At 52.1% G+C, this 16,015-nt stretch overlaps 1 protein-coding gene across 50 annotated transcripts in view; it reads right to left on the bottom strand.

Moving 5' to 3' along the window:
- The window catches only part of FHAD1 (forkhead associated phosphopeptide binding domain 1), a 132,943-nt gene that overhangs the window by 65,355 nt on the left and 51,573 nt on the right, over window positions 1-16,015 (bottom strand). For 31 of the 50 annotated variants that reach the window (XR_014807085.1, XR_014807084.1, XR_014807099.1 and 28 more), the window contains 6 exons: window positions 14,594-14,717; window positions 11,739-11,869; window positions 9,416-9,505; window positions 7,762-7,866; window positions 4,184-4,291; window positions 606-689 (listed from right to left, as the gene is read on the bottom strand). Coding sequence is in view for 26 of the 50 variants with exons in the window: in XM_084962882.1 (XP_084819008.1) it covers window positions 606-689; window positions 4,184-4,291; window positions 7,762-7,866; window positions 9,416-9,505; window positions 11,739-11,869; window positions 14,594-14,717 (642 nt within the window). In the remaining 24 variants the exon portion in view is untranslated. The remainder of the gene's footprint in view (window positions 1-605; window positions 690-4,183; window positions 4,292-7,761; window positions 7,867-9,415; window positions 9,506-11,738; window positions 11,870-14,593; window positions 14,718-16,015) is intronic. The other 19 variants (XR_014807086.1, XR_014807100.1, XR_014807088.1 and 16 more) reach the window with 1 other exon arrangement.

Raw genomic sequence — 16,015 nt, 5'->3', positions numbered from 1 at the left:
TCTCCGCCGAGGGGGAGGGAGGCCCTGACGTGTCGTGGTGATGTCTCTGGAGGGGGACGTTGGCTTTGTCACTGGGACAGAGATGAGTTGTGAGAGTCAAAGGCCTGTCCTGGTGGCACGAATTGGTTCTAGGTTCTTCTGCATCCTGGGAGGGATTCGTGCCGCTGAGCCAGATGCTGTGCGCCCCTCAGGGGAAGGTCAGGTGCTCCGAGAGCAGCTCATAGGACGTTGCTGCCCCGGGGCTGGAGAGGATGACCGGCAGGAGCATAAGCTGACCACTGCAGCCAGGGGCCCATCCTGGAACAGGCGAGGACGTGTCTATGGGGGGCCGCCCCTTTCCTCGCAGCATAAATGCAGGTGATCCACGTGAGCCTGGCGGCCACACACAGGTCTAGGTGGTTTTGTTTAACTTTCCCAGAAACGCTTCAAGGGAGTTGAACTGGCTCGTGCTTTGAAAGCCAGGAAATCCCGTACCATCAAAACAAATCTTTATGGTGTAGCAACAGTGTGAAAAATATGTGCCACCAGCAAAACACAGAAACACATACTCCCGGTGTCGGGAGTCCTGGGTCCCCGAAGAAGCAAGTGGGAAAGGGAGACGGCACCTGTTGATCAGAGACGGGTCTGTCCTGGAACGGCTTTGCTCGCCCGTAGGTGGCCTTGATGACTTGACTTCGGAAGTGCTCCAGCTGCGGCACAAGGAAAGGGAAGGTGACCGAGAGCGCGGGGCTGCAGGACCCCCGAGGCGGGCGGGGATGGGGGTCAGGAGAAGTCAGTTAGGAGGGCCTGCAGGTCTTGAAGGGCCACGAGGGCTTAAGGAAACCTTCGCCTCTCGGGTGGGGGGGGGGGAGGGGCAGGGCCTGCGCAAGAGAAGGGGACAGCAGGGTGTTAGTGACGTTGCAGGCCCGCCCACCTAACCCAGCCAATGCCCGCCGTCAGCGCGCACGCATCTCAGGCCCTCAGAAGAGCGCCTGGCTGCCAATTATCCAGTGGGAAGTCCGGGCCGGGAGCGCGCTTCCATAATTGCTATACTGGCACCAGACTGTGAAATAAATATTGAGGCTGTCAGCCCAAGTAAACTGTGTAATCAGCAAGGGCGCCTGCGGGGAGAGGAGGAGGAGCTGCCTGCTGCCATGCTCTGCCTTCCACTCTGCGTCCTGAAGACAGTGTCCGCTACAGTCAAGTCATCAAGAGCTTGGGACTGAAACATCTGTCCCGTCAGGTGTTCAAAGTCCTCTCCTTCTGGGGTTCCCGCTGGGGTGCAGTGGGTTAGGAATCCAATGGCAGAGGCTCTGGTGGCTGCAGAGGGGTGGGTTCGACCCCGGGCCCCGCGCTGTGGCATAGGTCGCTGCTTCGGTGCAGGTTTGATCCCTGGCCCAGGAACTTCCATATGCGGCAGGTGCGGCCATAAGCAAAGCCCTCTACGTCAGTTCAGTCAGCTTATACTGAGTGCCTCCCTGGTCCTGGTGTTTTCAGATCACGATTGATGAACTAGCACAGTCCGATTAAATCAGGGCTTCTAGAATGACAAGTTTCAAGGTGTCCCAGGTTCATGAGACCTGAGAGGGAAAGAAGCCCAGCTTTCTCTGGAAATTTACCAGCATGATGGCCCTTGGCCTGGGGTTTTGGCTCACTGGCAAAATGTGGTCATGCAAGACTCCAAAGCAGAGCCCCAAAGGGACCACGAGGGCCACGGAATCAACTTGAAAGTCAATGAGTCCCAAGAGGCAGGAGTGTGCTGCACCCTAGGGAGTTCTGGAAAACCAGGCAGTGGAATTCTGACTCCCCCAAGGACACCTGTGGGGTCAGCCTGCCGGAAGCCATGCGGGGTGACTTGAGGGACTCCGGGCCATCTGCTGATTTCCTGGCCAAGGGGAGGGTCTGAACTTGCTCAGGGGAGAGCTTCAGTGGCGGCCCTGTGGGTGATGGTCCCCTATTGCCACCAGAGGTGTCCTACGGGATGGCTCAGGGCAGAGGGACAGGTCCTGCTGGACGATGGGCTCAGTCCTGGGGTCACCTGCCTGGAGAAGGGCAGGTCCTCAGACAGGGAGGGGGCTGTGGAGATGAGGGGGTGGAGCAGGAGGACCTGGGCAGCACGGAGGCCTCATCCTCTCTCTCAGTGTCTCTGAGGGTCTTCCTGGATGCCCTCTGGCTGGAGCCAAGACCAGGCCCCTGGCACTTGGGCAGGTGGCACAGATCACGCTCTCAAAGCGGGTGTGTTCTGGGGGTGCAGTGCAGGCAAGGTGGGGGATAGCCCAGGTGCACAGAGGGAAGCCTGGATGGGTGGGCGCCCTGCCCTTGCTAAGGGGTTGGCATTTAGCAGAAATGCCACTGGGGGTGAAGGTGGCGGATGTTTGTTGAAGGGGCTTTAAAATCTGTCCAAGAGGCAGCATCACTGTTTAACCTGTGGGTGCCTTTGAGGTTGTGTGTGGTTCAGGCTTGGATGCTACCAAGTGGAAGGGCTCTGGGAGCTGGGCCAGGTGGAGGGAGGGCTCCTTAAGGATTGTGATTCTTTTTTTTTTTTTTTTCCAGGGCCTCATTCTCAACATATGGGAGTTCCCAGGCTAGGGATCGAATTGGAGCTGCAGCTTCCAGCCACAGCCACAGCAATACAGGAACTGAGCTGCATCTTCGACCTACAGACGCAGCTGACAGCAACGCGAGATCCTTAACCCACTGAGCGAGGCCAGGGATCAAACCCTCATGGATACTAGTTGGGTCCGTTACCACTGAGCCACGACGGGAACTCCAGGATTGTGGTTCTTAACCTTTTTTTGGGTGGTGTACAGACCCTTCTGAGGATCCAACGAATAACGAGGTGGACTCACCCTCCCACAAAAAGAAAAGCACAAAGACACACACACACATATGCATACACACACTCCCACACATACGAAATGTTCTTGGACCCTCTGGAGCCATGGCTGCCAGGAGAGGACGCCTTGTGGAGGAGTCCAGGGTGGGCTGCCCTTGGTGGGCCGTATTCTGGAAGGGCCACTGGGCCGTCTCAGGAGAGAACACCAGGAGACGGCACCCCGGCCTGCCAGGTCAGGGCCTGCTCCCCACCCTGCCAAGAACACCTCCATCCGGCATAAGCTTTGACATTCTGAGTTTTACTTTATTAAGAAAAGTGGCAATTCCCTGGGGACACAGACCATAGCATCTGTTTGGGATCCCAGAGGAAGAAAGATTGCTGTAAATGTCAGGACAGATAATGTGAAAGAGTGGGAGTTCCCTGATGGTCTAGTGGTTAGGATTTGGTACTTTCACCACTGCAGCCCAGGTTCAATCCCTGGTCTGGGAATTGAGATCCCACATCAAGCCACTGCACTCTGTGACAAAAACCAACAAATAAACACCACCAAACTTAACTCCTAATGGAATAAAAACCTAAACAGAGCTAAAACTACAAAACCCTTAGAAGAAAACACAAGGACAAACCTTCATGATCTTGGTTTGGCAAAAGATTGTTAGAAAAATGCATGGAGGGAGTTCCCGTCGTGGCTCAGGGGTTAACGAATCCGACTAGGAACCATGAGGTTGCAGGTTCGATTCCTGGCCTCGCTCGCGGGGTAAGGATCTGGCATTGCCATGAGCTGTGGTGTAGGTCACAGATGCAGCTCGGATCTGGCGTTGCTGTGGCTGTGGTGTAGGCTGGTGGCCACAGCTCTAATTAGACCCCTAGCATGGGAACCTCCATATGCTGCGGGTGCAGCCCTGGAAAAGACAAAAAGACAAAAAAAAAAAAAAAAAAAGAAAAAAAAAAAAGAAAGAAAGAAAAAAAATGCATGGAGAAGAAAAGAAAAAATAAGTTGGACTTGATCAAAATTAAAGTCTTAAAAAAATATGAAGGAACAAGAGCTAGAAGCACCACCAGGGTCAAGAGGCTCAAACACTTCTCAAGAGGGAACGGTGTGGCTGGTGCACCAGGCCAGGCCCCGAGCCGGGACTGGCTGCTTGGTCCAGGTCTCAGGCAAACACTGCAGTGGGCGGCTTCCCAGCAGGAAACCCCTCTTTAGGGTTGTCTGCTGGGAGGCGGAAGCCACGCAAAGCCTCTCTCCCTGAGATAAATGGGTGAATTACACCAGACTGTCCTCCTCCTCACTCACCCCCACCAGCCACGTGGGTGCCAGAGCCCATGGGAAGAGTGTGGGCCATGAGGGGGGCTCTGAAGCACGCCTACCTGACCTACTGCCCTCTCCAAATTGACTTTAATGAGGTTCTCTCTGTTCCCCATTTCTTGGAGCTGAAGCAATTTCCTTCTGGAATCTTCCTGAAGCTTCTCTTCAACCTGGAAGGATGATGAAAGCACAGACTTGCTGCTAATGTGATCACCACGCCCTCTGGGGAAACGCTACTAGGAGGGCTAATGGCAGTGGGGGAGTCCCAGAAGGGCAGGGACAGCTGCAGCCCAGTGGCGGGGGTCACAGGCGTGCACAGGGCAGAGGCAAACTCATAGGGAGTTGCCCCCTAGGGGCAAGGGCCTAGCTCTGCAGCCTGGGCTCAACCGCGTTTGTCTCAAATCCCAGCTTGGTCCCTAATGAGCCATTCGTCCCTGGGAAAGTTATTTCGCTGCTCTGGGACGCCAAGGTGGGTGGTGATACCAGTACCACCGCCTAGAATTATCGTAGGGATTCAAAATGTTGGCAATAGTGCCTAAGGGCTCTGTGAGTGTGCCAAGTACTGTTGCAACCTACAAAAAGTGGACGGGATGGTCAGCCTCGTTCTAATACCCACGATGGACACTTGGGAAATGTTATCACTGGGCTTATTACTGTTACTAATGCTTGCTTTTTAGGGCCCCACCTGAGGCATGTAGAAGTTCCCAGGCTAGGGATCGAATCAGAGCTGCAGCTGCGGGTCTACACCACAGCCACAGCAACGCCAGATCTGAGCTGTGTCTGCGACCTACACCACAGCTCATGGCAACACCAGATCCGTCACTCACTGAGCAAGGCCAGGGATCACACCCGCATCCTCATGGGTACTAGTCTGTTTCGCTATGACTGAGCCACAACAGGAACTCCACAACTTTTAGCACCTCACCTGTGGAAAGCTCTCTGGAGGTTTGGGAAGCAATGTCTATGAGGAGCAGCCTACAGAAGAAGGCATTTCAAGCGGACAAGACTGCCCATTTATCCTCCCTTGCTTGGGTAACAATGAGTGTGCCCGGGTGTGCTCCAGGCTGCCCTCTGCTGGCCAGTAGAGGCCTTGCAGCTGCTTAACTAAGGACACACACTGGCTGAGCCCAGAGCCCTGGCACTACTAGGAAATGAGGCAAACTCTCATATACAAATGAAAGGATTTTGTGCTGAAACAATTTCACAAGCCGCTTATCAGAGATCTGAAGAGGCGGCTCACAGAGATGTAATAAAAGACAGGGAAGAGCTCGCTAGAGCTTCCTTCTGAGTTGGACGGTACAGTGGGAGAGCCTCTACCCAGCTCTGTTACCTTGGAAAAGCCATCTGACTTCTCTGGGCATTAGTTTCCAGGTCTAAACATGCTCTGACCCCTAGCTCAGCAGACTGTTTCATACGCTGCAAAAGCAGAGTCCACAGGGACTGGAGGCAGATGAAGCTAGAGCCAGACAAAACTGCTGGTGTGATTGAGCTGGTTACTCATCTGCTACACAGAGAGGATGATGTTTAGATCCCAGCTGTTGTGAAGATGCGGACAGCTGAGATGTCTGGTACAATGCCTAATAATAAGACCCTGGCCATCGTCCTCACGATGGCTATGATGGGCCACGAGTGTAGTCACCCCAGTCTCCTGCTGAGAAGCCTCAGTAGCTCCTTGCTGCCCGCGCGGTACAGACCCTGAGTGCATGAACTAATGCGAAACACCCCCTAGAGATTCAAGAAGCCCCTGCGAACTCCGAACGAGGTAAATAAAAACAAATCCACACCTGGATAAATCAATAAAACTGCTGGAGGTCAAGGCAAAAGTTAATCTTAAAAGCAGCCAGAGAAAAGAGTTATTCGTAGATGCAAGTTAGGCTCGCAAATGACTTCTAAGTAGAAACAACAGAAGCCCAGAGATAACGGTGACATACCTAATGTTATTTCTACTGTGCTGAACGAAAATCATCGCTGATGTAGAAATCAATACATAGTCAAAATGCGTTTGTTTGTTTTAGGGCTGCAGCATGTGGACGCGTCCAGGCTAGGGGTTGAATTGGAGCTCTAGCTGCCTGCCTACACCACAGCCACAGCATTGGGAGATCCGAGCCACGTCTTGGACCTGCACCACAGCTCAAGGCAACACCGGATTGCTGGCCCATTGAGCGAGGCCAGGGATCGAACCCGCATCCTCATGGATCCTAGTTGGATTCGTTTCTGCTGCGCCATGATGGGAACTCCCCAAAATGTGTTTTAAGATTGAAGGTGAAATGTACATTTTCAGATAGACAGACACACATCTGGGAGAATGTGTCATCATCAGAGCTACGTGGAAAGAAACCACCAAAAGGTGTTTTTCAGATACAGAAAAAGGAACTCAGATGGGTGATCAGAGATGCAGAAAAGACAAGCAACAGAAAGGGTAATGTGTGGACATTACATTGACTATAAAATACTATGAGTCTCTTTTGGGGTTTTAACTGTAGAGGGAGTTTAGAAAATGACAATGGCCGGGGGTGGGGTGGGGTGGTTAGTGAAGTTAAGGAGTTCGGAAGTCACTGCACTGTCAAGCAGGAGGGCACAATTATCAACCAATACTGCATCCTGGTAAGTTAAGAATGCGTGCTGTGGTCTTCGGGATGACCGCCAAGAGACCAGAGGCGTGGGAAACTTAATTAAGGGGGCATTTGGGAAAGCTGGGGATGAAGGCTACCGTCTTACTATGACTGAAAGAATAGTAAAAAAGTGAAACATTGCCAAGCTCGTAGAGAGGGAACGTGGAATGACAGAAAACCATCAATTCAGAAGGAGGCGGGAAAGGAGAGAAAAAGGAAATACAGCACAGATGGTACAACTGGCACTGAGCAAGAAGGTAAATTTAAACCCCAATATATGAGTAATTGCATAATATAAATGGACGAAAAGACAAAGATTGCCAAACTGGCTTCTGTAAAAGTGATACGCTATTCGGAAGATGTATGTGGAAAACTTAAACACGGACAGAGAAAGTATGAAAAAGACATGCTATGAAAACTCCAACCAACAGAAAGCCAGTGTGGAAACTCTATTAACGACCAAGCAGACTTGAGGGGATAAACACTACTAGAGACGAAAAGGGACACTGTAGGATGATTAAAAGTTTTGTTCTACAGGAAGTAATGGAATTCTACATTTATATGCGCCTGGTGAGACAGCCTCAAAATACAGAAAGCAAAAATTTTCAACACTAAAAGAAGAAATACACACTCTACAATCATGATAAGATTTTTTTTTAAAAAAAACGTTCCTCTCTCAATGAGTGACAGAACACAAAGACAAGAAAAATCAATAAGAGCATTTAAGTTGGAACCACATTATTGGCAAACTTGATTTCACAGATCGATTCTTTTCTGGGCGATTTCACGATGAAGGTTTAAAGGCAATCTCGGCTAGGGGTTTACACACAGGAGCTTTGGAGTCCAGAAGACCTGGATTCAAGTTCTGCTCCAGCTACTTTATCAGAGTGAACTTGGGTAACCTCACCTCTGGGAGCCTCAGCTTCCCCAGCCGTAAAGTGGGGTTAATACCAGTACGGACCACACGGGGTCGCTGTGGGGGTTACCAGAGAAGATGCGCGGGACGGGCTTGGCCCACCCTGCGGTACCTTGCTCTTTTCCCGCAGCGTCTTCGAGATCAGGCTCTGCTCAGTACTGCTCCTCTTCAGCTCCTCCCTGAGCTTCTTCACTTCCTTCTCCATGTCGTGGATTTGCTGAAAGAGTTCCAACAAGAGGCGAGTCAACTTCGTAACTCATTTCATCCAATGCATGATGGCTGACACTGAATCCGGGATTAGCTTAATTCCCTCCCTTGGGGGAAAACGCTCCATCTTTAAGGCAAGGTAGGTTTTTCTTTCAACGGATACACTGAGGGTGCTGGGAGAAGGAAAAGTGATGAGTCTCTTTTGAAGACCTGCATGGGTTCTGGATTCAACAATACAAGGTCTCCATCAACTCATTAGAACCTCTTTCCTTGGGGTATTTCAATCGAAATAAGGGCTGTTTGGAAGACACAATGGGCATAGTTTGGAAGAAAAGACCAATGAAAAAAGAATTTCTTTCCCATTGGTGGCAGAGAATCGCGGTGCCCCTGGCGTGGAGAAGAGCAGGTCTCCTCCTTGTGTCTGAGGTGCCATCCTTCCCAGTGGATGGAATACGTGCCTGGTGATGTGTGCGAGGATTCAGCTGGCGCAGGGGAGGAACACGTACACTTAATGCTCATCTTTTCATTGTATTAATTTGTTGTTGTTGCACCCGCAGCATGTGGAAGTTCCTGGCCCAGGGATCGAACCTGTATTGCAGTTGCAGCCTGAGCCATAGCTGTGGTAATGCTGGATCCTTAACCCACTGTGCCACAGAGGAACTTCCTCATTGTATTACTATTATTATTATTATTGTCTTTTTAGGGCCACTCCCTTGGCATATATAAGTTCCCAGGCTAGGGGTCAAATCGGAGCTACAGCTGCTGGCCTCTGGCGGAGCCACAGCAATGCTGGATCCGGGCCATGTCTGCCAGCTACACCACAGCTCAAGGCAACGCCGGGTCCTTAACCCACTGAGTGAGGCCAGGGATCGAATCCGAGCCCTCACGGGTGCTAGTCAGGTTCATTACAAGTGAGCCACAGCGGCACCCCCATCATCGCATTGATTTTTACATTCGCCTTCCACATAGGCCAACGGTACATTTGCTTTTCATTTCGTTTCTATGAATTGGCATCAAATTGAATGTATTTAAGGAGAAATACTTAAGGAAGCATTCTGTGTCCATAACGGTGCCCACGGCTGCGATCAAACTTGTGATGAAAGTCTGGGCATCACAGTGAATTTCTAGAAGCATGTGGCCACCCATCCCCATCCCAGACCAGCCCCCGGGGAAACCGAGTGAGGGGCCTAGAGTCAGATGCCCAGAGAATTGTGGGAGTGTGAGTTTCCCGTGGTCTTTTCACACCTCCTCCTGAGGCTGGCAAATCAGAGAATTATGAGACTATCCCAACAGACACCCATAAAGCCTCAGAGCTTGTGCTGGGAAAGTGGCCAAGGAGCCTTCCCCGAACCCTGAAGGTTGGAGTTCCCTGGTGACACATCAGGGGAAGATCTGGCATCAGTCACTGGGGTCACTGCTCTGGTGCGGAGTTGATCCCTAGCCCTGGACCTTCCGCATGCCACCTTCTGCAGCCAAGCCCCCCACCCCAAACTCCCAAACCCTGAGGGTCAAAGTCTAGACTTTCTGTGGACACCTGGGGGGGAGGCGATCCAACGCACCGTTTTGTAGAGTTTTAACTCTTTCTCCTGGGCTTCGCGGTGCTCCTTCTGCGCGCCTTCCTTCTTTAACTCTTCTTTCAGCACCGAGCACTGTGCAGAAAAAGGACAAGGCCACAGGGGTTTGCCTGGGGGTCCCACGTCTCCCAGAGTGTCTCCTGCTGTTTAATCCAATCATACCCCTGAATTTGGGAGGTGAGACCGTTGGTGGGACGGGGGCGCAGGATCCTGCAGTCGTTCCTAGATCACCCCTCCGGGAGCTGAGGAAAAGAGCATCTCTTTCTGCTTCAAGAGCCAGCACTGTGCACGGCAGGAGAAATCCAGCTTTGCAGAGTCTGGCTGCTTGGGGATGTTTTCACTCTGTGACTAGCAAGGGGGTGGGGGGTGGCCCCCAGTGCTTTTGTGCAGGTTGCATCTTAAAGTGTCCTGTTTAATCCAATCATACCCCTGAATTTGGGAGGTGTCCCACAACAGTGTCCTGGTTGTGGTGGGGTAAACGGAGCTGCCTTTCCGGAGGGCAGTTCGGCAACAGGCATTAAGAGCACAAGGATGGATGTGCCTTCTTTGGACCCAGAAATGCCCACTTTAGCAAAGTACTCTAAGGACAACAACCGGAGAAATGAGCAAATGCGTAGTTTCAAGGATGTTCTTCGCAGGACTGTCCGCTGCAGGGAAAACACCCACCCAGGTGTCCGACACAGGAGACCACTTTGCAACGCTGACCAATGATAAAAGCACTGACTTATTAACACGGGAAAACAGAATGCACATTTTTTTTTCAATTGTGCATAGTGTAAATTTACTGTAAAATAACTGCTCTGAGGATTGATTTCCAGAAACAGAGCTGGAAGAACATACGGGAACACATGAACATTGATTTCTTGAGGTAGTATTTCCTTTCCTCTCTTTTTATTTTTCTTTTCAATGTCATCTACTTATTTTTCTAAAATGAACACACAGGACATACGTCATTAAAAAACAACAACAAAAAAAGACAGGCATCCCAAATGCTCACAAGGGCAGCACCCTTGGTGGCAAGGGGCCCAAGGGCTACCGGCTGGCACAGGCTAGAGGAGAAGGACTTCATCCCAGGGTCAACGAGGAAGGGGAAAGGGGGACAGAAATGACCCAAATGCTCTTCAGGGAGCAGAGGAGCCAAGCAGGTGCTGACTTTGCATATTCCTTTCCACGTAGCACTGGCTCCACAACCCCTCCCTGCCTCCAACACGCACACACACCCCTGTGGTCACACTTGCCTAGGAAGATGCCCTGCTTGGGAAGAACGAATGCAGGCAGCTGACCAGGGGCAGAGGGAGAGGAGCACAATTCAAACCAGCCCCCCACTTCTCGGAAAACGATTTTATCATCCTTGTTTCATGGGTGGGGAGATGGAGGCTAAATAATTTACAATGAAAGAAAGCGCTGGGAATGCTGTGGACACATAAAATAAAAGAATAAAATAAAGCTCTGGGATTGGACCCTGGTCTCTCCGACCCTAAAGTTCACGCACCGCCTTTCACCAGCTCCAAGCTGGGTATGGTACCAAGCACCAGGCAGTACTTATTCTGCCTTTTCCTTGGAACTTCAAGATGTATTCCTACCCGCGCACCCATGCAGACCTAACCACCCCATCACACGGGCAGCCGCTGGGGACTTCTGAGTTGCCACCTGAGATGAAAGCTTTCAGCTTTTACCTTGATTCACAGAGACAGACATATCAACATATCATGAGACATCTCATCCTACAGAATCAGGATTCTACAGTCGGCATTGAAGGCACGATTTGCAAAGAGTCAAAGTTACTTGTAAAAAGCTTGTCCCTTGGCTACCACGTTGATTTTACATAGAGAAATTCTACACACTAAAGCCTAAGGAAAAGCAAGAGTCCGTGTGTTTGCACCTGGACCTTCCAGCATTCTGCTTTGAAGGCAACTGTGAGGACCAGCAGTGCCGGGAGCGTGCTGCAGCAGGTGGGCGCGTCCGTGCCCACAGAGAGCTCCTAGTCTATTTCATACCAAGCTCTGCAAGGGCAACACACGCTCATAGGGGTGTTTGTTGCTGCGATTAAACCAACTCATTTATAATAGGGGTTAGAAAATGTTGGCTGGATTTGAATACACATCATGCTAATTCTGTGCCACCTACAAGCTGTACTTGGCAAAGATGCAGAGGAGCCGACCACCTGCCCAGCAGTTATCCTCCCTGTGCCCTTGGGCACTGGCCTCGTCTGGCCATGGGGCGAGGGAGGAGGGCCCCAGGGTGTCATGTGACTCCACTGTGCCTGCCCTTCCAGCTGCAGGTCCCGCGGGGACCACCTGACACTCACTCTGGAGCTGAGGGCCTCGAGCTGGTGATCCTTTTCTTTGTTCTCACTTTTTAGTTGATTCACCTCCTGTTTTAGTTGTTGAACTTGCTCGTCCTTTACCAACACGTCTTTTTTTAAAGATGACACCACCTCTGTAAAAAAAATGAAACAAAAGACCCACGGAGGTCAGAGAGGCAGGAGAGGTTACGGTCATCGCCAGGGCTGTCGGCCAACTTTTGGACAAGACCTTCCAAGCCCGGGCCGCTCCCGGTGCCCGCCTGGAACTGGAGAGGCTGTTCTCCAGGATCCCAGAGCAAGAACGAGAAAGAGACAGAACGCGGTTTGAGGCTCCGCTGTGGGTGGGGGGCAGGTGGTCGGCACCAGTGGGAGAAGCCGTTAGGGACCCTGGTGGGCACAGGTCGGGCAGAGCTGGGAGGCGACCCCACACCATGGGCCTGGGGAACAAAGGCCCAGGACAGGGAAGGTCCAGGAATTCTCCAGAGGCCAGGAGAGGGGCTTGTGGCAGAGGGGACTGCTGGACACTGTCGATGGGGTAGCTGGATTCACACTAAGTCAGGACCCGTCCTTACTGTTTATCAGCTTGCTGGGCTTGGTCAGGTCACCTCGCCTCCCACTGCTTCTCTTCCACAGAGTTACCACAGGGGTTGAGTGACATGATGCGTCCCAAGGACAGCAGGTGACTAACTTAGGTCTGTTTCATGGCACCTCTTATTCTTCATGGCAGCCAGCTTCCAAAATGGCCCCAAAGATCCCTGCCTTCTAGAATTCTCACTCTTGTGTGGCCCCTCTCACTCTGAATAGGGCTGGCAGGTGTAACTAACAGGATACCATGGAAATGACGGGATGTGACCTCCCGGGCTGGGTCATAAAGATGCCGCAGCTTCCTCTTGGCCCCCTCTTGGATCAGGCATGCGGGGAGAAGCCTGTGTGGTGAGGAACGGGGGCCTCCGGCCAACAGCCACATGAGCAGCCGTTCCGGAAGGGGGCCCTGCAGCTCCCGTCAAGGCTTTAGAGGACCTGACTGCTGCCCCAGCCAACATCTTGTCTGTCCCCAATGAGTACTGTCAACTCCAATTCCTGAACTACAGAAGCGGTGAGAGATGGGCAATACTGGTTGCTGTTTTCTTCACTGCATTTGGGATAACTTGCTACGCAGCAACAGGTAACTACCCAATAGCTGAGTTATCACGGGGAATAAAAGTGGGGCGAAGGCTGCCTAAGGGCAGTAGCACGGGACTGCTGCACGCAGCTCTTTTCTTGGAGGAATATTAGGCCCCGTTTTAAGGATAGGTACCAACCAAGAAGGTATACAAAACAAAGATCACTATGAACCAGAATTCCATTTTAAAAGTGAGCTCTGGACCCTGTTAAGTGACCTGGAAATCCTTCTGGGCCCTTGCCACACCTGGAGTGGGTCCAGCTCATCCCAAGTGTTATCCTATCCCAGTGGTCCAGCTCCTTGATTGGAGGAAGTGGGATCTGAGACCGGCTTGATGCTTGGACGAGGTTGGATGGGTGGACAGAGGACATACGGGAGGAAGGCAAGGACCAGCAAGTTCATCCTTCCACTCCGGGTGCCCCCGACAGTGCCTGGCCTGTAGGGGGTGCTCAGCAACTATCTGAGGACACTCCAAGTTAGGGAGGAGCATAAGCAGAGCCCTGGGGGTGGCAGGGGGACGGAGTGGTAAGTTGCAGAGTCAGGCAGAGGAAAAGCCAGCGCACGGGTTCCTGTAGACACGGTGATTCACCTGTGGCTCAAGGCTATGCTGGCTTTGACTGCTGTGGGCACATTTCCTGCTGCATCCGGGGACTTTAAGGGTGATATCGACTCCTGGGCTCCCTGCCTTCTCCCTGTCATCAGCTTCTCTCCCTCCCCTGTCTGAGAGGGCTCCCATCCTCTTCAGGTCTCTATAGACACGTCATTTTCTGCTTAAAATCCCACTGGCTTCCCGTCACCCTTAGAATAGAACCCAGACCCCCGGACCCCGCCCAGCCCGACAGGCCCTTGTGCACCCCACTCGGCCTCACTGGCCTCAGCTCGTCCTCCCACCCACGAGGCTGTTCCTCCTTCCCCTCCCCAGCTTGCTCTTGGTTTATTTTCTTCACAAGCACGACTGCTCTCTGGGTGGGCTTGTTTACACGTCCCTTTACTTTCCCTTTCTATCACCCCCTCCCAGATCTGTGTGTACCGAGTTCTGTCATGCTCAGGGCTCTCTCCCCAGAGCCTAGAACAAGGCCTGACACCTAGTAGGGGCTCAAAAAACACATTGAAGGAAGGGATCCAGGCTGAGATGCAGCAGCTGGGCGTTGGCTGCTCCCCACTCAGCCCAAGCCCTTTACCAGGAACCACCCTGCTGGTCAATTAGAAAATGTTTGCACTTGGGCCCAAGTGCACTCGGGTGAGATGGGTGGGGCCACAGGTGCCTTAAAGCGGCGACCCCAATTTGTCCACATTCTAGTTTACTCAGCCAGGCTGGCTTACACAACCACCCAAGCCACAGGGCACCCTGTGTTCTCCCTGGCAAGGCTGGTAGCCAGCAGTCCTGGTAGCCAAGAGATAACATTCTCTCAACTATTTATCAGGCCCTGGTCTAGGAACTGGGTGGCAATAACTTCTATTGAAGGAGAACTCGAATTTGCTGACACTGGTTGCTGAGCCAGCTGAGATCCTGAGACTGAACCCAGGTCAGTGAGCAGCAGCTTGTGGTGGTTGATGGTGATGTCTGCAGGGGGAGGGCAGCAGCTCTGGGGTGATTGGTGATGTCTGCAGGGGGAGGGCAGCAGCTCTGGGTTGACTGGTGATGTCTGCAGGGGGTGGACAGCAGCTCTGGGGCCCAAGTCTGGAAGGAGCTTACCTGCTGTGACCGCGTGGTCCCTCCTTAGGTTCTCGCCCTCGTTCTTCAGGGATGCGATTTCTGAGTTCCTCTCTGACAGGGTTTGGCACAGCACCTGGCTGTAGCCTTTCTGTAGGGCGCTGATCTGTGGGAAGAGGTAACACATAGTCAGAGGGGGCCAGCCAGGTCTGCAGGACACACCTGTACTTTTCTGAGGCTGGACAAAGAGAGTCAGGTTGATCTCGGGTCAGGGTGTTGGAGAAACCGAGCTTTTTGGTGATAACCAATTAAAGGGACAGGAGGGGGCCCATTCCTTCAGTGACCACCATTTCATACATAATAAAGATATAATCAAGTCTTATCTTTGTGCCCACACAGAGGCTCGGGGATGGGTGGCTGCCGCGGGTCCCTTAATGTGCCATCCTATGACCTGTGGATTTTTAGTCATAAATAGACCAGCTGCCGGTTCCAGATCATCTAGAACCAACTGGATACACAGCAAAGTTCAAGAGACAGGAGCAGGTTATAAAAGTAATTCCCTCTAATGATTTAACAGCAGATAGCTTGTACCTCATGGAACACGCCAGAGTTTACAAAGCCTGGGCACACCTGCTACATCCACACCCCTCACAGCATCGCTGAAGCCTGCGGTTCCCAGTAATGGCCCCATTTTGCAAGGGAGCAAATTGAGACTCAGAGAGGTGAGGTCTCATGCTCAGCATCCCATGGCTGGTCAGAGGTGGAGTGTGATTCAAATCCAATCTTTAGTTGCTCGGTTCCACCTTTCCGGATGGTTCTGGGAACCAGCATTAAAATTTGAAGGCTGTTGGAGTTCCCTAGTGGCTCAGTGGGTTAAAGATCCAGTGTTGTCACTGCTGTGGCTCTGGTCACTGTTATGGAGTGGCTTGGATCCCTGGCCCAGGAGTTTCTGCATGCTATGGGCATGGCCAAAAAAAAAAAAAAAAAAAAAAAAAAGGAGGAAATACAGGAATTGTGGGTAGGATGACCACAGGCCGGCCCTATCTAAGGATGTTGAGAGTACCCTCCAAGTCCATGGCTCAGAGCTCACCCACCCAGGGCGTGTCTCCATCGAAGGCAAAGTTGGTAAGCAGCTGTCAAGCCTTGGCCTCTGCAGGCAGGTGCCTGAGGCTGGGAAAGGGAGCAGAGCCCGGAACCCCTCCCTCTCAGTCTGCTGCGGCTGGACTGCTTGTTCTGTGCTGCTGGTCTTTCCTCTCTCAAGTTGCCCTTGCCTCTTTGATTTTTCAGATGTCAGCCCTCAGTACTCCCATGGGGACACGTTTATTGGGGCATAAACGCCAAGCAGTCCATAGACGGGACAAGAGCTAGCTTGTTTCGCTAGATCAAGATGGAAGTGAGGAGGAGTAGGATGTAATTTCTTTGCTCTCCTAAGACAAGGCTGCCAGATTTAGGGGGGAGGGAAAG

The sequence above is a fragment of the Sus scrofa genome, chromosome 6 (genome assembly GCF_054392235.1).
Source record: "Sus scrofa isolate SSC_HxYL_T2T_F1_AM1 chromosome 6, Sscrofa_HxYL_maternal_Yorkshire_Landrace_v2.0, whole genome shotgun sequence".
Taxonomy (NCBI): domain Eukaryota; kingdom Metazoa; phylum Chordata; class Mammalia; order Artiodactyla; family Suidae; genus Sus; species Sus scrofa.
The sequence above is the reverse complement of the archived record's forward strand: the minus strand, read 5'-3'. Positions and strand labels throughout refer to the sequence as shown.